Genomic DNA, 25,514 nt, shown 5'->3' with positions numbered 1-25,514 from the left:
AGTGTTCTTAGCTATGTTTCATGAAAATCGGTCCACTAGGTCACGGTCGGGGGTTTTTTGAAAATTTTAATTTTGTGGTTAGGTTATTAATGCTTTTTTTAACGTTACTCATATGTTTTTTTAATGGTTAAATTAAAACTGTTAGGCCCACTTGCACCAACTACTTAACCTTCAAGCGGGCGCGCGACCATTTATAATGGCAGCGGTCGCGCGTAACCTTAACGACCGATGGGATATTTTCGCGATTTAAAACACAAATTAATTAATACTAATTTATTTTTTTGTACATAGATACATTTATAATACTATAAGGACTCAAAATGTTAAAAAAAACTGAAACTTGGATGAATAATAATAATAAAATTAAATTACACGGGCACCTCGGATTTTCTTCGAATTAGAAAGTAACTTTGGCGACACAACACCTCTAAAAAAATTCTATACAAATATCTTTGGTCATCATCAAGCCGCAGCAATAAAAAGAAAATAATTAAAAATAACAAATTAATTTGGCTTTACGAGATCAAATAATTAACATCAAAATATTCTTCAGAATCAGTTTTTTTGTCAAGATAACATTGTAAATTTGTAAATAAATGTCGCGTGAGGCATGGTGTGCATTAAGTCTTGGATTGCCGTTTTTTTGTACGGCGCAGTTCACACCTTTACAACATTATCTTCTAGTTCGATTTGCGCCAGTATTGCACTATCACATAACGGCCGATAAGTCATTTTTATAAGAAAAAACACTATTACGCACTTTTTCTTTTTAGTTAGTTAGATTCACTACTACAGGTCGTAATGTAGCATTCAGGTCGAAGATTTACTTACTTTCTATTCGATTACAAGCTTTATTGAATGATATTGCAAACAAGAATACCTCGCGTTGTGCGTCGCGCGTCGCCTTTTAAACGACTGGCGCGTGGCGTTCTTTCGACGTCTGCGCCGACATTAAAACAATTACAAATTGCGCCCCACGGGGGGTTCCAGGAAGGGACGTAAGCAGTTTATTTTAAGAACAATTAAACAAAGACAAGCTATTAGGAATAGGAAGTTCATGCCATAAAAAGTAACGATACTTGAAACAAAAATGTGTTGTGTGCGGTCCATTGGACACCACGCGCCCGCTTAAAGGTTAACTCAGGGTTAGTAGGCTGTTATCTGTCAAATTCCATATAAAATGGTGGGTTAACCCGAGGGTGCAAGTGGCCCTTATAAACTTTTGAAATTAGGTAAGGTGAATTAGGGTCATCTAATTTCGTAAGACGCATAAAAATCAATATTATTTCCATCATATCAAGATTCCTTTTTCGAAATTACCCGAGCATTTCTGTCATTCGGAATTACCCTAATGCACCTTACGCTTTGAAAACCACGAGCGTTTTCTATCTCAATTATTATGGTTACTTTCCTGTTTTGTTACCCCATACAAACTGTATGCCAGATTGTAACAAAATAGAAAAATCGTATGGGGTACTTTTTTACCAATTATGATTAAAAAATTTCTGAGTGAAAATAACGTACTATTTGTCACATTTAAAAAGTGGACAGAAAAGACTAAATTTTTTTAATATTAAATACAATTTAACTATTAGTTAAAACCGCCAGAAACCTTGATTTCAAATGTAACAAGCCTGGCAATCCACGTAACCTATTTATTTACTACGCAGCACAATATTGCTCAATAATCAACCTTAAATCTAAGCGATAAAGATCACAGCCGCCTGCACGCAAAGTACTACGCTATTTATTAAAATTGAAATTATAATGTCTGCGTGAAGCGTAGCGCCGTAGCCGCGAAGCAGTGCTACGGCGTAGCACAAACTACTAGAGATTGCAAACCGGATTCTCAATCCGGCCGGATTTTCACCGTAATACGATTGCATCTGACCGGACCGGATCCAGTTTTTGACAATGACATCACAGATATTAAAAAACGGAAAGTTTTTTTTAGATTTTTGCTTGATAATTAGATTTAATTTTATTTCTGAACCTTTTAAGTATGGAAAAGCGAGAGTTATATTGTAAAACTTAATTTGAAGTCTAATTTGTCATCCACAAGTAGCAATGCACGGACGAGAAGTTTCCAAAGTTACAGAACATTTGTCATGAGAATTTTCGGTAACTTCTGAGAATGTTCTCGAGAACGAGAATTTATCAGAATACTTAGTAACTTCGTAGTTTATACCATAATTTCGTCGAACTTAGCAAGTCAAGACGTAGTCCCGTGGTAGTGCGCTGGCTTCGTATGCCGATGTTCTTAGTTTCGATCCTGACAGAGATCTTTTTGTATTTATTTTGTTCGGTTTTTTTTTGTATATACATATATTGACATGACCAAAAACAGGCATCAAGAAATAATAGTTCGGTACCTAATTTAAAAAAGTCAGGACTAAAACTGTGAAGTCGAAATGTTCCCTGAAGTATAGTGAGAATTTAAGCAACTTATATGTAAAATAACATATAGTTTTATATTATATGTATAATAACATATAGTTTTATATTATGCCCATTTAAACTTTATTTCAAGTATATTCTCTTGTTTAGATAATAAATTGCATGTTGCAGGAATGTTCTGCGAACATTCTCAAGAATGTTTCCGCTTTTTGGGAATGTTCTGCAATTTCTACATTACTATCCACAAGTCATATAATAAAATCATATCATAAATCTGCACCGTTTTTTTCTTTATTTATTGTTTTCTTCAATTCAAATCTTCCATTTTGTCATCGATAACGTCATATAAAATACACGTTATATTTAGATGTATTTTTAGTTTACCGGATCCAATAACTCTTAAGACGTTCCGGGTCCGGCCAGATTACCGGATCCGCCAGATCTGATTGCAAAGCAATCCCTAACTACGCGTACATTAATGGACGGGAGGGCGGAAATTGATTTAATAGACTTCAAAGAAATGAAATTTCAAGATAATCAGTACAAAGGTAAAATACTGTACAGTTCTGTTTTAGGAAGGTTACATTAATTCGGGGAAATGTTTCATCCTACCGACTGTCCCAATTAGAATCATACACAACACACATATAATATAGATATATAACAGTAAAGTCAACGGTTGATTTTATATGTTATTATTTATTAAGTATTTGTATATAATATATATCGTTGTCTGAGTACCTACAACACAAGCCTTCTTGAGCTTACCGTACCATATTCATTTATTTATTTAAAAAATGTTGTGGATAAGTAACAAAAAGAGTTTTAAAAAGTCAATGCATGAAATTATTTGGTATTTGGCTAAGATAAGAGATTACGGCCCGGCCGCGACATTGGTCTATGGGCGACAGCGGTGAGCGGCAGCCATACGTGTGAATGAAAAGTCCCATCGCTGTGTCTTGCTCCAATGTATGGCCGCCGCTCGCTGTTGTTGCGCTTAGACCAATGTCGTGTCTGAGCCGTTAGGTTCGCGTATTTTACATTCAATCAATTCCAATTTTCTTTGTTTAATAAAGATTAAATAGATAAATAAAAATAAATAATTTAGATTGCAGGTCCGAATTCTTTTGGTGAGTTATACTTGTTTGCGTATTTTTTTGCGGTGAGAGGAGCACTAATTGCATGTATAAAATACCCAATAATTATAACGGGTTAATAATGTACTAGATTTTAATTAATATATCAAAATAACGACAAAACGTAATTATAAATTGAGGTATTCTGCATCTATATCAAAACCAAATCAAATTAAGCCACATTTACAATCAAAATAAGCCCCTTATTAAACCAATTAACACGCAAATATCAGTTCACACCCTGTATCACTAACACTGCTCACAATATCGCCCGACAAGTAACATGGGTTCCTATTTGTCATTGATGTTTCACTAATTAAATTTAGTTTTGATTTGTGTAAATAGGGGGTGCTGCTTTGAGATTGATATGTTTGAAATTGACAGAAACACGTGATAGTTCTTTTTTTAGTCATTCTTTGCAGGAATAAAATGTAATTTATCAAAAAAAATCACATTTAAAAAAGTGGATAAAGTAAAGAAACACTCATGATCATATATCAAATTCAGCAGAAATGAAAAATAAGTTCAAAAACTAAAACCAGACTACTACAAAATGTGGTCTAAAAAGTATGAAACAAGATAGAATTATTTTATGAAATTATCATGCATGAAATTCACAGCTGTGTATTCTTTTCAATACATAAATTCCATGTTATAATAAGTTTGTAAATTTTATAAATACTTGCAGAGATTCCGAAGATAACCGAGGTCGTATGCCACAATTATAAACTTTAAGGTAAGTACATAAGTGGCACACGACCACGGCTATCTTCTGAATCTTCACGGCAAAACGGGGGGACGAATGGTCGTGATTTTTTAAGTGGAGATAGTTGAAGGAATGGAGAGTGACATAGGCTTCTTTTTGTCTCTTTCTAACGGAGCGAAGCCTCAGGCAAAAGTTAGTACCTATTCTAAAAAGTGAAATCTCCAATTCGTTTTTATTTCTTGCTTCATCATAGAAAGCTGGAAACAAAAGGCGATCAATCTCCGAAATATATTGTAGACTGCAATTAGCCCCCGGCTGTTACTCGATCAGGAAGCGGGGAAATGAGGCGGCGCGGCGGGAAATCGGCAGCGGATCCGATACGAGGCATTGACGATTATTTCATCTGTTAAGTTGAGCCGGAGGGTTGAGCCGGAGGTTCAGTTAGCGTCGGTAGTAGCGGGTGAAACGACACACCACAAGTGTGTAACATTCTGAATATTTTGGACAGTTCATGTATTTTTGAAAGTTTATTTATTCATATTAAAAACATTGCAAACGGGACTTAATCGCGTATTACTATGTTTTAAACACTAACCTCCGACGTTTCAAGGACGGCATTGTCCCCGTGGTCTCGGAGCAGACTGGCTGAAGTTGACATCAACATCTTCTAGCTGTAAGAGTTTTTCGAACTACCCTAGTCCTGACTACCCACTTGAACAGTTTGTTCACTAGGGATGTCACCTTGTCGACACACAACACTCACGATATTCGGTTTTTCAACCTGCGATATTTGTTTCTTCTTGCATTTACTAATAACCGGGTTCCATGTGGATGGTTTGGTGTGGAGGTTAGTGTTAAAAACGCGACACGCGACACGCGACACACGACACGCGATTAAGTCCCGTTTGCAATTTTTAAATATGTGTATAAATCGTGAAAGTTTAAATCAGTTTCTTTATTATTTCTATGCATAGACAAAGACATACTTCCTGGTTTTGTTTAGCAGTTAATGCATCTAGGATGATAAATACTTCTGAAGCGTTGTTTGATCTGCTACTTTAGATGCTGACTTTATGATTAGCAGTGTTTGGAAGTGCCCATTTGTGCTTAATTTGCTACATTTGCATGTGTTTCATTCTTACCAATCAAATGACAAAAAAATATGTTCATAATTCGTCGAATTTTATGTCATTTCAATTGGACTCTTAGACAATTTCAACTATTATACTAATGAATTTCGTTCACATTAAGCAAAAGTAACTTTTTTTTGCGAGAGGCAATTAGGCAATTTGCGATTCCTCAACCCACCAACAAAGTGGCAGCTGACTGCTGTTGTTGTTAATTACTTATGGCCTTTAACCACATTACACAATTTTATTACCAGATCAACGGTGTATAACCAGGACCTTTTTGGTTATGAGACCAACGCCAAAACCTTTTTTTTTCATTATAAATGGGCTTACTCTTGGTCACAGACATTACATAGAAAATCTATAAAACAGCCATCCTATTCACGAATTTAGACATTTCTGATTGACATACCTGACCCTCTAGCATAACTTACCTTGTCACGAGCGAGTCCATACTTGAAGTCGCGCTTGATGTATGGACTCGCGCGCGACAAGGCAAGTTGTGCTAAAGGGTCTGGATTCAGTTAAAGCCTATCATTGAAAGGTATATTGCAAGTATCTGAGGCCGGTGACCGGTGACGCAATCACCAGCCGAGGCGCCGCTCGCTCGCAAATCCAGTTAGCGGCGGATGTCAACTCTTCACTTCTACTCCGCCATTTTTGTTCCAATGCCGCTTACTTACTTAAATAGATATAGGTGTTTTAAATGCCTGCCTGCTACGCTGCGGTCCCGGGTTCGTCCCGGTCCCGTCCCGGTAAGGGCATTTACTTATGTGTGTGATATAATATAATATATAATATAATATTATAGGACATTCTTACATAGATTGACTGAGGCCCACGGTAAGCTCAAGAAGGCTTGTGTTGTGGGTACTCAGACAACGATATATATAATATATAAATACTTATATACTTAGAAAACATCCATGACTCAGGAACAAATATCTGTGCTCATCACACAAATAAATGCCCCTACCGGGATTCGAACCCGGGACCGCGGCGTAGCAGGCTGGGTCACGCAGATAGTGTCCGGACACGGGTGTTTCGGACACTATCTGCATAAAATGCAGAGAGAACCGCGGCCTCAGTGCCACGAGAGCGGTGTGGCGGACGACACGGCCCAACACACTCTGGAAGAGTGCACTCGTTGGGCCGTGGAAAGAGCTACCCTCAGGGCAGAGACGGGAGCGGCGGACCTCTCGCTACGCGGCGTAGTAGAGACTATGCTGGGTAGCGAGAGAAAATGGAAGGCGGTGGCCTCCTTCTGCGAAGCAGTCATGTCGCGGAAGGAGGAAGCAGAGAGAGAGCGAGAGGCAGCTGTTGACGCTTCTCCGCTACGACGAAAGCGGCACGGTCGAAGGCGGAGAGCGTACGCTCGCCTCGAGCCCTAGAGGGGCCATGCCCCATATGTGATGCCGGGAAGGGGGATCAAGCGTTATCGATCCTCCTTTACGATGCGGGTGCCCTGGTCAGGGCTACCGGAGAGCGCAGTGGTGAAGTGAAACGTTCCGAACCCAGTGCGCTCTCACAACGGAAAAGAGGGTGAAACGCCGGAGTGGGTTTAGTGGTTAGGGCCGTTTCTCCCCTTCTCGCCAGGAGAAGGGAAAGCAACGGCGAGTCCCACACAGCGTGCGCAACAGCATTCCCACTCCGTCAAAAAAAAAAAAAGGTCACTACCGACTGCGCCAGACCGGTCGCCCGGTCTGGTGATGAGCACAGATATTAGTTAATGAGTCATGGATGTTTTCTATGTATACAAGTATTCGTATTTGTATATTATATATATCGTTGTCTGAGTACCTGCAGTACAAGCCTTCTTGAGCTTACCGTGGGACTCAGTTGATCTGTAAGAATGTCCTATAATATTTATTTATATTTAAATAGTGGAAGCACATGAGCCTGACTTTGAATCCGGAGGTCAGCTTGAAATCCCGGCTCGTATCAATAAATTTTTCTGAACTTTTTTCTGGACTAGGTTTTCGGCGAAGGGAAACATCTTGAGTAAACTTGAAGAAATTCAAAGTATTATGTGAATTCCCCAATCCGCATTTGGCTAGCGTGAAGAGCCCGAGCCATCTCACTCGTGAGAGGCGATATGTGCCCATTATATAGGATTTATTATTATTATTTAAATATACGTACTTATTATTATAAATGGGATAGCGTGTGTGTCTGTTTGTGTCTTCGTCTTTCACGGCAAAACAGAGCGACGAATTGAGGTGATTTTTTTAAGTGGTGATAGTTGAAGGAATGGAGAGTGACATAGGCTACTTTTTATCTCTTCCTGACCCCCCACTTCCTTAAAATGGGGAGTGGAAGTTTGTATGGAGCATTTCACAATTTTCGAATTTAACGCAAGCGAAGCCGCGGGAAACAGCTAGTAATAAATAAAAATAACTCATTACCTTAATAAATGTGTAACATTTAATTATATTCTCATTTCAGTTGAAAATTGACCCGTTATTATATCCATCTTATTCAGGCAAACTCACAAACATATTATATTATTACTATTAATAAAAATAATATCAACCATAAACAGGAACTAACATATTTCACCATTATTAAAAATAATATTAAACAGCGAGTATTATAGCCAGGCAACCCTCGTCAACAGTGGCCGATATTGCGCTCAACGGATATTGAAAATCTGAATTTGAAAATGTAGTGTTAGCCGACCACTATACTCGACCGCACAACCAATTTTCAACCTTATCGCAAGTGGTTACAGTATATAAATGGACAAGCTTGAAAATGCATACGAAGTATAATATATGGCAGTTGTAAATCGCAACGTCTGTAATAGTATACGCGAACGCGGAAAAAGTAGATGGCGCCACTATAAATGCCTTGTTGCCATCAATTATACTTGTAGATGGCGTTAAGTGTTACTCTCAACATAGATTTATGGCTCGAAAGTGACACAAAACGCCATCGCCAATTAACAAGTAATCGATGGCAACAAGGCATTTTTAGTGGCGCCATCTACTTTTTCGCGTTCTTGGCCGGTCGCATTTTAATGTATGGGATGGTATAATCTTCTTATGTTTAATATATTAACATGTGGCTATTAAAGACCGACTGAGAAAAAGCTTGCTTGCACTTAACGGTTTTTTGTGTAATTAACAATTATAATTATTATAACATAAAAACAATTCAAAAACTTCATCATTTGGAAAGGTAATTCAAACACATTATGTAATACAGTTTCCATTTGATATATCGGAGCGGACAAGTCAAAATGCTGATAAAATATCGAAAGACGCAACTCTTTTAGTAATAGAGGCGTGTTTGGATATTTGTGAGCAACTTGCCCGCTCTAAAGTATCTGATGGCTACTGGGCCTATCCCATTAACGAAATACGTAAGCCCTTATTGAACCCTCAAAGCACTTATTGATCCACAGTAAAATATGTAAAACCCAAAGTACTAAATCCTTATCTGTCGTTAGCAGTCCAGCACCCGCCCTCAAACGGCTCAGCAGAAACTTGTGGGAGATACAAAAAAAATACGTCACAACATCGTCAGTTTAATAAATATTCAAATAAAGGTTCGCAGCAGCTCCGAAAAGACCACTTTGTTAAAAATGTTCTTCTACTTACGCCTTTGCGTGGACGTAAACCCCACCCCTCTACTCTAATGTTATTCTGTTCGAGTACTGGGTGCGCGAGAGTTATTTGCTCAAAAAGACCAATAAAAAACTGTCTGGTCTTTAGGGTGAACCGAAAATATAAAGTTGTGAATGTTTCTTATACGTCAGGTATTTTTTTACCCATCCCAAGTTTTCTAAATATCTGTGGTTTCTATGAGAATACACACTAAACAAATTAGCAATAATGTTTCAATTTGGTACACATAAGAATAATTATAACGTATAAGGTAACACAATGTCGATAATGTCCTTAGAGACACGGAGATAAAATGTACTCAACATGTTTTAGGTTGATTTATATCGGATACCGTATTAATCACATACAGTATACAGTGTGTAAATGTACGGGCGAATTTCTTAATGGTGGTGAGTATAGTTCCAACAAAATGATTCGGCCCGCAATGTAATGCAAACGCACTTACGTTAAACGCTCGTTGACAAATTTATTGTAACTGACAGTCATCGCAACCATGTTTACAGTACATTGACGCTGAGAGTTTTTTTAAAAATTAACTATGTCGTGAAAATTTAGAGCAATTTAGAAAAATCTCTTATTTAATTAATGAATTATATTATTATGTTAGGTTTAATTTATCGCCCGTATAATGCTTACACACCAACTAAGGCTGGTTTTGGCATTATCGACATTTCAGCCATATAAAGCCCCGGGGCCAGATGGAATCTACCCCATACTACTACGAGAAGGCGCTAACGTACTTATACCCCACTTGAGTAGACTGTACAAAGCGTGTATTGCCTTCGGACATGTACCACGTGCATGGAGGTTAGTAAAGGTAACATACTTGCCCAAACCAGGCAAAGAGGATTACACAGAAGCCAAATCATATAGGCCCATAAGTCTATCATCATTTCTCCTTAAAACTTTGGAGAAACTGGTGGACAGACACATCAGGGATGGTCCGCTCAAGAGACATCCACTACACCGCTTGCAATGTGCATACCAGCCGGGCAAGTCCACGGAGACAGCACTACACCTGGTGACAACTAGAGCGGAGCAGGCCATAGAAAACAAAGAACTATGTCTTGCTGCATTTCTGGATGTCGAAGGTGCCTTTGATCGCACCACATATGGTGCAATCAATAATGCTGCACTCAAACATGGCATAGAACCTACCATCTGCCGCTGGATAGGTAATATGTTGAACAGCCGGCTAATTAAGTCCTCCCTCATGGGGGAAGAATTACTAGCCACAGCAACAAAAGGTTGTCCACAAGGTGGGGTTCTCTCTCCGACTCTATGGAGCCTGGTAGTGAACTCACTTTTGGAAGAACTAAATAGGGGCCCAGTATATACAGTGGGTTATGCAGATGATTTAGTGATACTCATAAACGGGAAATTCCCGGGAACGGTGTCAGAAATCATGAATACAGCACTGAGGCAAGTGGAGAGGTGGTGTAACCACCAACAACTCTCCATCAATCCAGGCAAAACAGTGGTAGTACCGTTTACCAGGAAAAGGGCCCTTACTGGCATGGAGCAACTAAGGCTCTATGGAAGGGTACTTGAACTTTCCAATGAAGTGAAATATCTAGGGGTAACACTAGACAAAGAACTGAACTGGAAAAGACACGTCGAACTGACCACAGCCAAGGCACTTAGAGTGTTTGGAATGTGTAGGTCAGCTTACGGCAAAACATGGGGTTTAAACCCAAAGGTACTAAGGTGGATCTACACCATGATGGTGAGACCTATAATCCTGTACGGAAGCCTGGCCTGGTGGCCAAGGACATTACTGAGCACATGCAAGGATGTCCTCATGAAGGTACAAAGGACAGCATGCATGGCTATAACGGGTGCGTTCAGAACGACGCCAACAGCAGCATTGGAGGTACTATTGGATCTCCCGCCGCTACATCTAGTGATACAGTCTGAGGCACTGAAATCGCTACACCGGCTGGCTTTAACAGGCCTCTGGAGCGATAGCATGCCGAAGACTAAACACACAAGCATGGAATACAACAATTCTATGGGAAGGCTGATGAGTATGGGCTGCGACAAAATGCAACCGAAATTCATCTTCCACAAAAACTTCAAAACCAAAGTCCATACTAGAGCCGAATGGAAGGAGGGTCTGGAGACACCCACCCCTGATGACAACACCATCATCTGGTATACAGACGGGTCCAAGATGGCATCTGGTACGGGCGCAGGCATTTATGCAAATGACTACAGTGGTAGTATCAGCATGGGCAATTATGCCACGGTCTTCCAAGCCGAGACATATGCAATAATTGCCTGTGTACATGAGAATATAGTTAGACAAATCCAAGGTAAGACTATCTATATACTCAGCGACAGTCAAGCGGCACTCAAAGCCTTCACATCGCCCAGAGTTACCTCTAGACTGGTATTAAACGGCATCCAAGCTCTTAACAAGCTTGGAAGGCAAAACAAGGTGCAACTGGTATGGATACCGGGGCACGAAGGCTTCATTGGCAATGAAAACGCTGATGAACTTGCCAAGGCCGGATCTGAAGACAACTTCATAGGTCCGGAACCTTATGTGGGCCTTTCACAAGGAACCATCAGAATGGCTATGAAAGACCAAACAAAGGCTAGTCACCAAAAAGAGTGGGATGCCCTGGTTGGTCTGAAGCATTCAAAGCTCTTTATGCAGAGGGTAGACTCTGGATGGAGCAAAAAGCTAGGGAAGCTAGGCAAAAGACAACTCCAAATTATAACGGGGGTGTTCACAGGCCATTACGGGGTCAAAGGAATTTTGGCCAAGATGGGACACGCCGACAACACTGATTGTCGCATGTGTGGCGAAGAGGAAGAGACCGTCAGACATTTAATGTGTGAATGTCACGCCCTCGCCAGACAAAGAATGAAGAACTTTGGAGCAGGCTACCTGGCACCGAAGGACTTCAGAGAGCTACCCATGAGCCTCATCATCCGATACGTGGAGATGGTCGAGAAGCTCCTGAATAGCTGAAGGATCTTAGGATCGTAGGGGGTAATTGCACAAAAGATCCCGATGGGTCGAAGTGTATCCGTAAGGGCCCCCGCAGATTTAAGATAAGATAAGATAAGGCTGGTTTTAGTATCACGCGGACCGTCCGCGCGACCAATTTGTATGAAGTTGATGTTGTCATCCGTGCGAATCCGTCCGCGCCGCTCTATAACGCTCCCTAGATTTAACATATATTATTTAGTCCAGTGCGGATCGCTCCTCGCGGACGGTCCGCGTGACACTAAAACCAGCCTAAGACACTGTATACGATTAGAGAGGACAAGCCGCGCGCGGCCTGGTCGCAGATGTAGGCCCATTGGGCCTACACCGCCGCCAGTTCGCCGTCCGCTGTCATCGAGTGTACACGCGCGCTGTTCACCGACGAAAAACGAGTTTTATCAAAAATGCCGAAGTGTGCAATAATAACTTGCAAACATCGCAGTGACCTGAATAATTTCCAAGCCGATAGAATAACATTTCATAGGTAAATACTATTTATTTCCTTTTATTTCACATAAAACACGAATTCAACGTAATACTCCGAGTTGTACCATGTAACCTTACGTTTGCTTGTGCTTTAAAACGTTCATTATACATTGCGGCTACACAAGGAACATATTGTAAACAGTGTAGTGTTTTGCGCCGCAATGAACGGTGCACAAAACGAATCACTCAGTGAGACATTTTTCTCGGGAACGAGGCGAGGCGTTCCCGCTATGTATCGTTGTGTGCGTGCGCGATCGCGCTCGCTTATCGTTCGCGTGTACACATACATTGAAATGATGCGCGTGTATTGCGCAATAGGAGCGTCCAGCTACAAGTGTGTGTGGATTAGGTGTGTGCGTGCATTATCTTTACAATTACTGGTGCTTTGTGTGGGTTGCGCAGACCTTGCGACAGGCGTATTCTATACAAATCGCCCGGCATGACCTATCTCCCGAAATCTGTGATACAATCTATAGGATTATATTAAATAGTAAGGTTAGTTAATTGGCTATTCGTACTTCTCACCACATCTCGTCAAGCGCTCGGAACACCGAACGAGCTTGCTAACTAGAAATGTTTCATAAACGGTGAATTTTGAATGAGACGCAACCAACCTAAATAAAATCTTATTTTAACGAGCGAAAGTTCAATTTGGTACGGCTGTTTATTTATTTATAGGTTGATTAAGCTGGAATGAGGTCAATTTTTGAAATGGAGGCTTTAATTGAGTGCTCCTTAAATTATAATTTGATTTATGATGGCCGAGTAAGCTCAGATATTGCGAATTAAATATTTAGTTTTATAATGGCTTTGTATGTAGGCTGCGGATTATTAATAAGTGGGTTAAATGTAATAAAATGATTTGGTAAACTTTTATTGAGTTACCCAATCTTCTTGCCCCGTCTTCAAAGCGCTCCCACCATGGGTGTTCCTGAAAAATAGGACCTACCTCTCCGACCTGAATCGGGTTTTTTATTTGTTGTTGATGATGATGAATTAGTTATATTGCAATTTTGTCATGTTGATGTGCCCCTGTGTCCTTGCTGAATAAATGTTTTTGATTTTGATTTATTTTAGCCACCACTCCATCTTAGAATCTGTTTTCACTTTCCACCAGGTGTGGCTAGGATCAATGAGGAGGCACACTGACATTTTATCCCGCCAGGCGGCGCCTGTGCAAGCGTCTAGGCATGTTACTGTCATTCATATGTGAGGGAGAGAAAAAAATATCATCTTCTCGCTCTCATGTATGAAATTCTTTATCTGTGAATGAATGAATGAATGAATGAATGAATGAATGAATGAATGAATGAATGAATGCTTTATTCATAAATGGTACATTTACAAGTCAGGTTGTGGTTATATACATACATGTCTATTTTTTAGTTTGCCTATTATTATTAATATCACATAAATAATTTAATTGTACATATTTATCTATGTTTTGCTATAGTAATTAATTACAAGTTTTCTTCAGTGTGATTGGGCCAATGACTTGTAGTCAGAGAAAAAATCATCAATCTTGTAACAAGCTAGTTGTATTAAGATATTTTTGAGTTTGTTGACAAACATATTATCAGTAGGCAACTGTTTTACATCATCACTCAATGCATTGTATAACCTTATCCCGAGCACTGGTGAGGACTTCCTTGACTTAGTGAGCCGGCATGGGGGCACCCGCAGCAGCTCCCGCCTGCGTGTCACGGTGCCGGTCAACTGTCCATTTGTGGGCAGCCGGGCAAGATTCTGTCTCACATATTTACATGCTTCAAGCAGGGATCGGAACCCGTTCCCAAATACCATTTGATATCGTTCTTAAACCGTTACCAATAAATTTTGTTCAATGGGAACAAAATAATTTCGGTTACGGTTCTTATATCGTTCCCTAAAAGAACGGTTCATTATAAATTTTGTTCAGTGGGAACAAAATAATTTCGGTTTCGGTTCTTATTTCGTTCCCTCAAAGAACGGTTCCTTACAGTAACGTTTAAATGAACGAACAGAATTTTAGCGTTCCTAAAACCAATATTATTTCGTTCCGAGCCGCGCGGGAGTAGGTATAGCGACTGTAGCGAGCGCCGGAGCCGAGCGTTTTCGCCGACGCACGAGCCGCCTTTCGCTGTCTCTTTTTCACACGAAGTTCATTTATATTTCTGTTTCGGTTAGCCGGCCGGCCGCGGCCGGCAATGAAGGTGAAGGTAGGTTGTTTGTTTTGTTTACTTCATTTACTTGAGTTGCAACTTTCGGCGTATAAACAGTGAACGTGCAGTGTAGTTGGGGAGTTTATTGCAAAACCTAAAATTTTTTGACCAAAGCATGAAACTTGGCACAGTTGTTCCTTATATCAAAATAAGCCGATTAAGATCGGGAGCCTTCGAGAGCCTCCCCCCTGGGGCCCGGGAGGGGGGGTCAAAGTACCGCTTCACCCGGCTTGGTTTGAAAAATTCTAACTTACCCCGTGTTAGATACGTAGGTGGACACAAGTGAAACAACCGGTAGCTAGTTATGCACTGGTTTATTGGCGTACAGGTATCGTGGTGGGCGCAGCCACACACACACATGCAAGCGTACGTTAGTCGCATACTGATCATCCCTCCACCTATTACAGTATTAATCTTTAACCTAATTGTAATGCTAAAGCCTAAAAGTATTTTTTATAATTTACTCTGGGACGGGGACGCATCACTCTCCGTGCCTTGCCTGTTGGCGGTTCATCATCTGATTCTGATTCTGACTCTGCCTCATGAAACTCTTCCTCCGCTTCCTCGTCTTCGTCGTACTCTTCCTCCTCCATGGGGTGAGTACGGTCTGATGCATTCTGGTCGGGCGGTGGCAACATCAACGATTGTGGTGTCGGCGGCGGCGACTGCGTTGGCGGCGGCGGCGGCGGCGGCGGCGGCGACCGCGATGGCGGCGATGGCGGCGGCGGCGCCGATGGCGGCGGCGGCGGCGATGGCGGCGACCGCGATGGCGGCGGCAGCGGCGGCGGCGGCGGCGGCGGCGGCGGCGGCGGCGGCGGCGACGGCGGCGCATGTACTGGTGTCGGCGTAGACGTCGAGGCAGGTGAGTGTGTAAGTTTATCGTGATCGTCGTAGTCCCATACATTAGCATCTCCTATATGACCCTTATACAATGCTAATTGGTTTATGTGTTTGCGATAACATATTTGAGAATCCCAGTCTTTAATTAAATACATTACGCGTCCTATTCGTTTTTGTACCGTTCCTTTACACCACATGATTTTATCATTGTTTACATTTTTTGTATATAGTACAAATGAGCCAATTGCGAATTTTTTACGGTTAGATACATTAGTATTGTCCTGTGAGCACTGAACATTGGCATTATCAGACAGTGGAGCCGCGGACGAGGGCGGAGGTGAGGGTGGGGATAAGAGGTCTATACGTGACCTCATTTTACGTCCATAGACTAATTGCGCGGGAGAAAACCCAGTGGTAGTATGTTTCGAATTACGGTAATCAAACAAATACTTTAAAAGTGCTAATTTTGCTTGTTTGACATTAGTACTTGTCATAAGACTAGACCGTATACCCCGTTTTACGACCTTTATATATGACTCAGCCATACCATTACTCGCTGGATGGTATGGTGGTGACGTCATATGCTTTATGCCATTATGCCATTGGGGCGTAGCGGAAATTTATGGACGAGTGTTTCTTGTCATCCGTCTGTAGCGGAGAACCTCGTTCGTGATATCTGTAAATCTCTCAACAGTGGCTCCAAGTAACTGTCGTACACGCAGTGGCCACGCCCTGGTAAACCACGTTGGCACGTGGGCTAAACCTGGTTGAGGGGGACCAGTGATAACATCACGGTCTTCGAGCGGACACCTCCCGTTGTGTGCAGAAGTCTGGTTTGGTTGGAATGGCGAGCCACAGCTGATAAGCAAAAGGTTTCGGCGGACCCTGCAAGCCAGCAAAGCATTGCCGAATGCTTAGGGCGGCGTTAGAGGTCAAAGTTAACGTTGGTCAGAGGCTGCACCCGAACCCTTTTCTGGTCGTAACGGTCTTCCGTTCCACCGGGTACAGAAGGGCAAGGGAGAGTGAGTGCTCCTGTGTCTGCGCGCACACTTGAGCACTATAATATATCCTGCGCAATTGACTGGTACTGGTTAACGGACTCCGAGTTGTGTTAAAGTCCTGTGGCGATGGGCAGAGGCAGAGAGGTTCATTTGTGGTGCCAACTGGGCTTTGGTTGATGCTTGCACACAGGCGGCTCAGAGAGAGTGGTCGCTTTTGCGTTGCACTGGGTTAACAGCGCAGACTCGGCAGCACTCTGGGCGACGAAGCAGCCCTATTTAGGGAGGCACTGCTTCCCCCGCTCAGCCGGGGAAGGGGCTAGAAAAGGTGTCCTAAACAAATGTTTAACCCACCCTTTGATAGAGGCAGCAGCCGCGGTTGCTTCTGCACTCATTAAATCGCGGTCGAAAGAAAGCAAATAAAAAACAGAATATCCCCAGAACTCGGAATATGACTTTTGGTGCATGGAATGTACGAACGCTCCTTGACCGCGTGGGCAATATTTGCCCTGAGAGAAAGACTGCCATTGTTGCTCGTGAGCTCGGACGCTATGGTGTAGATATTGCTGCACTCAGTGAAACACACCTGGCTGATGAGGGTGAGCTGGTTGAGCACGGTGGTGGCTACACTTTCTTTTGGAAGGGTACTCCAGCTTCTGAACCGCGCCGTTCAGGCGTCGGGTTCGCGATTAAGAACTCCATCGCTAATAAGCTGGAAGAATGCCCTGTACATACCTCAGACCGTGTTACTTCCTTGCGCCTTGGCCTGGACAACAACAACTATCTCACGATAATTAGTGCGTATGCGCCAACTATGGATCGAGAGGACGATGTGAAGGACAAGTTTTACGAAGAAATCGCCAGCCTCCTCTCTAGAATTCTTCCTAGAGAGCAGATACTTATGTTAGGCGACTTTAACGCAAGAGTAGGGCGTGACTTCGAAGCTTGGCCAAATGTCTTGGGAAGACACGGTGTTGGTAACATGAATAGCAATGGTCAGTTACTGCTATCTCTGTGTGCTCAATTCCATCTAGCTATTACCAACACCATGTTTAGGCTTCCGGCCAGATACAAGACCACTTGGATGCATCCGAGGTCTAAACACTGGCATCTCATTGATTACGCTATTGTTAGACAACAAAACGTATCACAAGTGCGTATAACGCGTGTGATGCGAGGCGCTCACTGCTGGAGTGATCATAGACTCGTAGTGACGAAAATTCGCGTGCGCCTCCGGCTTCCTCGTAGGAAAGAAGGAATCAAGTCTAACCGCTTGGATGTAAATAAACTAGAACGCTTACCAATTCGAGAGTCCTTCATCGAAGCGGTCAATAGCAAGATCCGTGAATCGCATGTTTTGACTGATGACCCCGTAACTCATTGGCAAACGCTGTCGGCAAACCTCATTGAAATCGCTTCAGAAACAATTGGTTTCAAGAGTAACAGACGCGAGGATTGGTTCGACGACAATGACAACGTTTTGACCGATGCAGTTAAAAACCACCGAAATTTACTACGCCTAGGACGAGATGCGGAAACTATTAAACGCAGTAGTGCGGAGCTGCGTAAAATAGTTCGAGATGTAAAAGACAAATGGTGGCAGACCAAGACCGCACGCATTCAATGGCTCTCAGATACCAACCAGCTATCTGAATTTTACGAAGAAGTGCGTAGGCTTGTTGGACCGGTGGCTCGTAGCAGTGTTCCGCTGAAAACTGAAGACGGATCGCAGTTGCTGACCAGCAAGCAGGACGTACTGAATCGGTGGGGAGAGCACTTCAAGACCCTGCTTAATGTCGACCGTGCTGCAGATATGCAGTACATAGATTCATTAGCGGCGCTTCCTATCGTTTCTGAGCTTGATGAGCCATTGACTCTGAAAGAGGTAGCTACTGCAGTACAGCAGCAGAAAAATAGAAAGGCTGTGGGCATCGACAACTTACCTGGAGAACTGCTCAAGTATGGGGGGCAGGAGTTGCATGAGACTATCTGGATGTTTTTCAAGCAGATGTGGGAGCAGGAACGAGTTCCTAGTGAATTTCGGATATCTCGCATCAGCTCTTTATACAAAAATAAAGGCGACCGTTCAGACTGCAACTCCTACAGGGGTATCTCTCTCCTAACTTCGCCAGGTAAAGTCTTTGCTCGCATATTGCTGAATCGCCTTTTACCTTTGTCAGAAGACATATTGCCAGAGTCACAGTTCGGCTTCCGACCTGATCGAGGCACCTGCGAAGCCATCTTCTCTATCCGTCAGCTTCAAGAGAAGAGTAGAGAACAAGGTCAGCCTCTTTTTCTTTGCTTTGTTGACCTTGAGAAAGCTTTTGACAGTGTGCCTCGTGAAGCTTTGTGGGCAGTGCTAGCGAAACAGGGGTGCACAGCTAAGTTTGTCAGGCTCATCAGACTTCTACACGATGACATGCAATGCTGTGTCAATGTAAGAGGCGAAAATTCTGGATACTTTGGCGTCACCTGTGGCGTCAAGCAGGGATGCGTTTTGGCACCAACCCTTTTCGCCCTTTATTTCGCTGTGGTCGTCAGAGATGCCCTACAAACGTTGGCGGATGGCATCCGTATTCGTTTTCGCACTGATGGCAGTGTGTTTAACCTGGCACGGCTAAAGGCTTGCACGAAAGTATCTCACGTCACTATTACGGAAATAATGTATGCAGATGATCTTTGCTTTGTGGCGGATTCCCCGGATAGTCTACAAACGCTTATGAGAAGTCTCAACGAGTCATGTCAGCGCTTCGGCCTTAAGATAAGTGTCAAGAAAACCGAAATTATGGGGTTGGAGACACTAGCGCCCGTTGACGTAAGGCTCGGAGATGACTTTCTTAAGCAAGTAGACAGATTCAGGTATCTGGGGAGCACAATAACATCCAAGTGCCACCTTGACGACGAAATTAACAGCAGAATCGGAGCGGCTGCCGCTGCTTTCGGAAAATTGCGCGTCAAGGTGTTCCGTTCACACGACATTAAGCTCCAGACAAAGGTTTCTGTGTACATGGCAATAGTTCTGCCCATTCTCCTGTATGCCTCTGAAACTTGGTGTCTGTACCGGAGGCACATTCGCACATTAGATAGGTTTCATCTTAAATGCCTGCGTGACATTATGAACATCACTTGGGAAGATCGTGTCAGGAACACTGCAGTTCTACGCCGTGCTAATGTCAGCGGCATTGAAGCCTATCTGATGCGGCGACAGTTGCGATGGTGTGGTCATGTCTCCCGTATGTCTAATGACAGAGTGGCTAAGCGCATCTTCTACTCAGAGTTGCAAAGTGGCAAGCGGAAACAAGGCGGCCAACTTCTGCGCTACAAAGATGTGCTGAAGCGTCACATGCGGAGATGTGACATTGAACCGTTGCACTGGGAGACTTCGGCGCAAGATCGGCCGAAGTGGAGGCATACAGTGAGAGACAAAGTGCAAGCCTTCGAAGAGCAGAGGCGAGTGGATCTCGATGCGAAACGCGACGAGTTAAAGGCCCGACCAACAGCGGTCATAAATTACAATTACGTTGGAGGGGTGCTGACTTGCAGTGAGTGTGGTCGCACATTCAAGGCAAAAATAGGCTACGCCAGTCACCTGAGAGCTCACGACCGTCGCTCTCACTAACCGGTAAAAACCCAGTCGCCGAGGCCGAAACCGGCAGGGACAGGATGATGATGATGATTCTGATAATACTTTTCCACGTAACGTCTCTGGAATTACAACCTTATGGCCCCTCATAATGCATCCATTTTCATACGACAGCTGCGTTCGACATAAGTGATAAGGCTTAATTTGTAAATCGTTAACTTTGTTTGGCCATCCCTCCATTATATATTTACGTACTTTAACTAAAATAACGTCATTACCGGTTTCTTTGCAAACGTCCGTGAAGGTGACAGGCAGACTACCACTGATAACGAAATGCACGTAAGCGGCTCGATCGCACGGTTCCGCGCCGTCAGCACATTCCTGCGGAGCGGCCGCGCCCGCGCCCGCGCGCCCGCGCGCTCGCCCGTTAGGGCCTGTGCAGGTGACGGCGCCGGCGCCGGAGGCTGGCGCGCGACAAAAAATCAGCGCTGTTGTCAGCACTTCGCACATATTCAATACTATAATTATACGCGCTTAAAAATATTGCGTATCTTTGAAGTCGATTTGCTGTCACCTCTGGAATACCCTTATAAGGTCCAAAAATCGATATAAGGGGTTTGTGGTCCGTGCGGAGGACGAACGGCTCTGATCTTCCATACAAATATTGGTGGAAGCGACGCACACCAAAAATAATAGCAGTAGCTTCTTTTTGGAGCTGAGAATAACGCGTTTCGGCAATCGACAATGTCCTCGAGGCAAAAGAAATCGGCCTCTCGAGGCCTCCGGGGTCAAGTTGAGATAAAATCGCGCCAAGACCCCGGGGTCCTGCATCGACAGTCAAAAATAGCTTGGCCCCCGGATTAAAGTGAGCTAAAACCCGATCTGATGCTATATTTTTTTTAATACTTATATAAGCGTTGTGATGTGCATCCTCCCACTGCCATTTAGACCCCTTTTTTAAAAGGTCATAAAGCGGACCCAGGATTGACGATGCATTCGGTACAAAGTTCCTATAATAATTTACCAACCCCAAAAATGATTGGAGCTCGCTAACGTTATTCGGAACGGGAGCATTTATTATTGCCTCGACCTTATCGGGTGACTTATGTAACCCGTCCTTGTCTATAACATAGCCCAAGTAGCTAACTTTATTTTTATAAAAGTCACACTTTTCCTGTTGCAATGTCAATCCTGCGTCTTGTAACCTTTCGAGCACAGCGTTGAGCCTGCGCGCATGCTCGTCGTCGTCGCGGCCCGTGACCAGCACGTCGTCGAGCAGGCACAGCACGCCCTCCATGCCGGCCAGCACGCCCTCCATGGCGCGCTGGAACACGGCCGGCGCGCTCGCTAGACCGAACACAAGCCGCGTATACATATATAGCCCCCGAGATGTATTTATGCATGTGTACGGCTGCGACTCATCATCTAAAACAAATTGGTTGTAAGCCATTGATAAGTCGAGTTTTGTAAACTTAACGCCTCCATACAACTTAGCAAATAATTCTTTTGCTGTCGGCAAGGGATACTGGTCGACTATCAATTGCTTATTAATGGTAACAGAATAATCAGCACACAGTCGAACACTGCCATTCCGTTTTAACACCGGGACTATAGGTGAAGCATACTCGGCGTGGGGCACGGGTTTTAAAATACCTAACTGCACTAGCCGGTCGATTTCTTTGTTTACCTTATCGCGCAATGCGAATGCGATAGGCCGCGCTTTAACAAAAACTGGTTTAGCGTTATCTTTGAGCCTCAGTCTGACTTTATGTTTATTAAAACAGCCTAATGAACTTGAAAATAATTTAGGAAATTTTGTCTGAAGACAGTTGGTGACAATGGTTAACTCGTACGAGTTGCAATTCAAAGGCTGATATAAAATCCCTACCTAGAAGAGACACTCCGCCGTCTCGTACAACATGTATGTCTATCGAATGTGTACAGTCGTCGTAGCACACAGGCAAGCGCACAACGCCTACACAAGCAATGTTATCACCATTATACGTAACCAGCTTCCTTCGCAACGGACCTAATGGCACATCTTTAAAGTATAAATTATAAATATCATTAGATATAACCGTTACGGCTGCACCGGTATCTATCTCAAAATTTAACTTTGTTTCGCGAATAGTTACAGTGCCTACCATTGGCTCTCCCCGCAACGAACGTATAACAAATACCTCACCATCGTCTCCGAAGTCCTCGTCGTCGGCTCCATTGTCTACGTAGTTCACTTTTGACGGACACACCCTACGTAGATGGCCTTTAACGTTACACTTCTTACACACATAATCACTGTACTGACACTCCGCGGTCTTGTGGTTGGTATATCCGCATGTGGTACACTTAGGCTTCGCTAAACGGCTAGACTTAGCCGCGGCCTGTCCCTTATGGGCACTAGTACTGCGCGATATCTTTAATAGCGGGTCCAGCGTCGCGGCGCCCGCGGCGGCGGCGGTGGCGCCCGCTCCGCTCGCGCTAGCGGTGGCAGCTGCGCGCGCGGTGGCAACATTTTCGGCGTATTCCACAGCTTTGCCAAGCGTAAGGCCAGTCAGATCCTGAGCGTACAGCTTTTCTTTTTCATAACAAGCCCTCATTCCCATAATAAAGCGATCGAGCAGCGTTTCCTCCACATTCTTGAAGGCACAAAGCGACGTCAGGCCACGAAGTCTCGCGGCCCACTGTGAGTGCGTTTCGCCTTGTCGTTGTACCGCTGCGTAGAAATTGTGTCTCTCGCTGAACCCTACTCTCTTAGGGTTGAAATGAGTATCCAAACTTGTTATGATATCGTCGTAGGGCACCGTTTGTACATCCTTTGGTAAAACCAAATCCGCAGCGAGTCTGTACGTACCCTCCGTGAGTGCACTTAGCAATATAGCTCTGCGTTTTGTTCCGGTTGTGTCTGTCACATCGGTGATGTCGTTTGCCACAAACCACTGTGTCAGACGGCTTTTGTAAGTCTTCCACTCATGTTCATTGTGGTCAAAACTGGTCAAAATTCCAAATAATCCAGAAGACATGTTTTTTTTTTTCCCTAAATGTGGGTATTCGTCGCCACTGTTAGATACGTAGGTGGACACAAGTGAAACAACCGGTAGCTAGTTATGCACTGGTTTATTGGCGTACAGGTATCGTGGTGGGCGCAGCCACACACACACATGCAAGCGTACGTTAGTCGCATACTGAACACCCCGTTTAGTTAATAGGTCATGTTTGGTATCGTTTTCGAGTAAATCAATAACGTAGAATTCGTTTTTAGTACTAAAATTATAATTTAATGGTAAATAAAATAAAATAAAAAAAATGAAATTTTCATCCATGATTTACAAATTCAAGTCATCATAAATGACAAACTGTTTGCTTTTTCTATAAATAAAAAATATGATATGAAAGCTTATTTAATATAGATTATAAAAAATATAACTTTTATCCACATTTACAAACGTTAAGTTCCACAAAAAAATTACTTTAAGACGCGCGGCGTCGGGACGCCGCGAGCGTAATTTTAAAATGCCTCTATTTTAAAAACTCTATTAGACCCCGTTTAGCTATTAGGTCATGTTTGATATAGTTTTCGAGTAAATTAATAACAAAGAATTTATTTTTGGTACTATAATTATAATTTAATGGTAAATAAATTTAAAAAAAATATTCATTTATGATTTGCAAACTCAAGTCAACAAAAATGTCAACTGTTTGCTTTTTCTTTAAATAAAAAATATGATGTAAAAGCCTATGCGTATGTCACCAAACACCAAGACAAGTTTGGTGGAAACTTTCTTCACGAACTGCTTGGTGTCTGATGACCATGGTCCAAATGTTTCAAATGCAATTGCCGCAAATATGTAGTTGTTTCTTAAAAATGCATATTTGCGCGTTTAAACTGGGCGTTTTGCAGCAGCAGTCCCTGGTTTCTGGGCCGAGCGTTAGACGTTAGACGTTGGACGGAGCCAAGGTATCCACACAGGTCACGCCCCACGCCAAGGGTCGTCCCAGAAACCAAGGCAAAAGCGAGCAACCATCAGGCCGCTTACAGTCTGCTGCTGACAAGCCGACAGGTTCGAGGGTTGTCGGTATGTTCGATGTGCCGAGAGCCTTGCGGATTAAATCGTTAAGTGCAGCGTGTCACAAAATTCGGCCAGCACTAGACTGGCAGTGGAGTCCGTGGTGTCCTAATGCGTCGGCAACAAGGGTGTGGCTGGCATGTCTTTAGCCCCAGTCTTAGACAAATGGCAGTATATGATGAAGTAAGGCAGCCTCGGAAGGAGGTATGTTCTCCAAGTGTCGATCTTTTCTAGTAAAGAGGTTCTTCCGGCACTCATTCACTGTTGCGTAAGGACCCTTGATCTGAAACAATATGTGCATTGTCATTTTATTTAAACAGATTCTGCAACTATCAAATTACAACATTTTGGTGGATCACGTACCTAACCTTCACTATTACACACTTACCTATCATACAAAATAATTTCAAAATTTAGTAGAATCTGATTAGCCTATCTATGATATTGCTCCATCTCGTAATAGTTTGAAGCCTTGGGTGGCCATGTTTCTCCCTTGTTGATCGTTTCAAGCTGCGTTTATCGTACCTATCCCATACTATGTCTAATCTAGAAACTTTTTCTTTTGGCTTTGTAGCTTAGCCAGGCCACCCAAGGTGTCAAACTATTACAAGATGGAGCAATATCAGAGGCAAATCAGATTCTACTAAAGTTTGTAATAATTTTGGGCATATAATTAACCGGGCAACTATAATATTAAACGGGAAGTTATTTTTGAGGCCCCATTTTAGTCGCCAAACTATTATTTTTGATACCCATTTCTATGGTTATTCAGTCGCCCGGTTAAATACGTGCCATAATTTTGTATGATACGTAACGTAAGTGGGTAATACTGAAGGTTACGTGATCCACCAAAAAGTTGTAATTTGATAGTTGTAGAATCTAAAATGATAATGCACATATTATTTCAGACCAAGTCGTTGCGCAACGGTGAATGAGTAGTCTTTAGGTACCATAAAAGATCGACAATTGGAGAACATACCTCCTTCAGAGGCTGCCTATCAGCATATACTGCGCACAGTGTACCAGGGGCCCATTTCTCGAAGCTACAAGTTACAATTTACAAGTGGTTTTCAATGTCTAATATGACAAGTTGGAAAGAGACTTCCGCTTGTAACTTGTAACTTTCAGTTTTGAGAAATCAGGGCGTTCTTGTTTGGAGTCAGGCGTTGGTGCCACACCAAAATTTACCAAGTCCGTCTTCTTGGGGATGGAAGGAAGAAGGAGACGAATGGGTACCACACTGGTCAGACAACACTGAAGTGGCCAGTATATGCTTAGAAGTTACAAGATGTTAATGTAAATCAGGTTGCAAAAACCGATGGCACTGCAAAAAGAGGGTAGAGCCC

The 25,514-nt window shown here is 42.9% G+C and overlaps 2 protein-coding genes across 2 annotated transcripts in view; both read right to left on the bottom strand.

Moving 5' to 3' along the window:
* LOC125234272 (acetylcholine receptor subunit alpha-like 1) overlaps window positions 1–25,514 on the bottom strand; it is a 475,879-nt gene that overhangs the window by 424,474 nt on the left and 25,891 nt on the right. The window lies entirely within an intron of this gene.
* Window positions 15,124–22,937, bottom strand: LOC125233820 (classical arabinogalactan protein 9-like). The gene is made up of 2 exons (XM_048139950.1): window positions 22,290–22,937; window positions 15,124–15,813 (listed from the first exon to the last, which is right to left on the bottom strand). The coding sequence occupies exons 1-2, from the start codon at window positions 22,320–22,322 to the stop codon at window positions 15,124–15,126; spliced, it is 723 nt and encodes a 240-aa protein (XP_047995907.1). The 5' UTR covers window positions 22,323–22,937.

Source organism: Leguminivora glycinivorella, chromosome 15, assembly GCF_023078275.1.
Source record: "Leguminivora glycinivorella isolate SPB_JAAS2020 chromosome 15, LegGlyc_1.1, whole genome shotgun sequence".
Classification (NCBI taxonomy): domain Eukaryota; kingdom Metazoa; phylum Arthropoda; class Insecta; order Lepidoptera; family Tortricidae; genus Leguminivora; species Leguminivora glycinivorella.
The sequence above is the reverse complement of the archived record's forward strand: the minus strand, read 5'-3'. Positions and strand labels throughout refer to the sequence as shown.

Coding starts and splice junctions, on each gene's coding strand:
- LOC125233820 (XM_048139950.1), bottom strand. CDS start 22,322: ATGGAGCCGACGACGAGGACTTCGGAGACGATG. Junction 15,814..22,289: donor CGAGGACTTCGGAGACGATG/GTGAGGTATTTG, acceptor GCCAATGTTCAG/TGCTCACAGGACAATACTAA.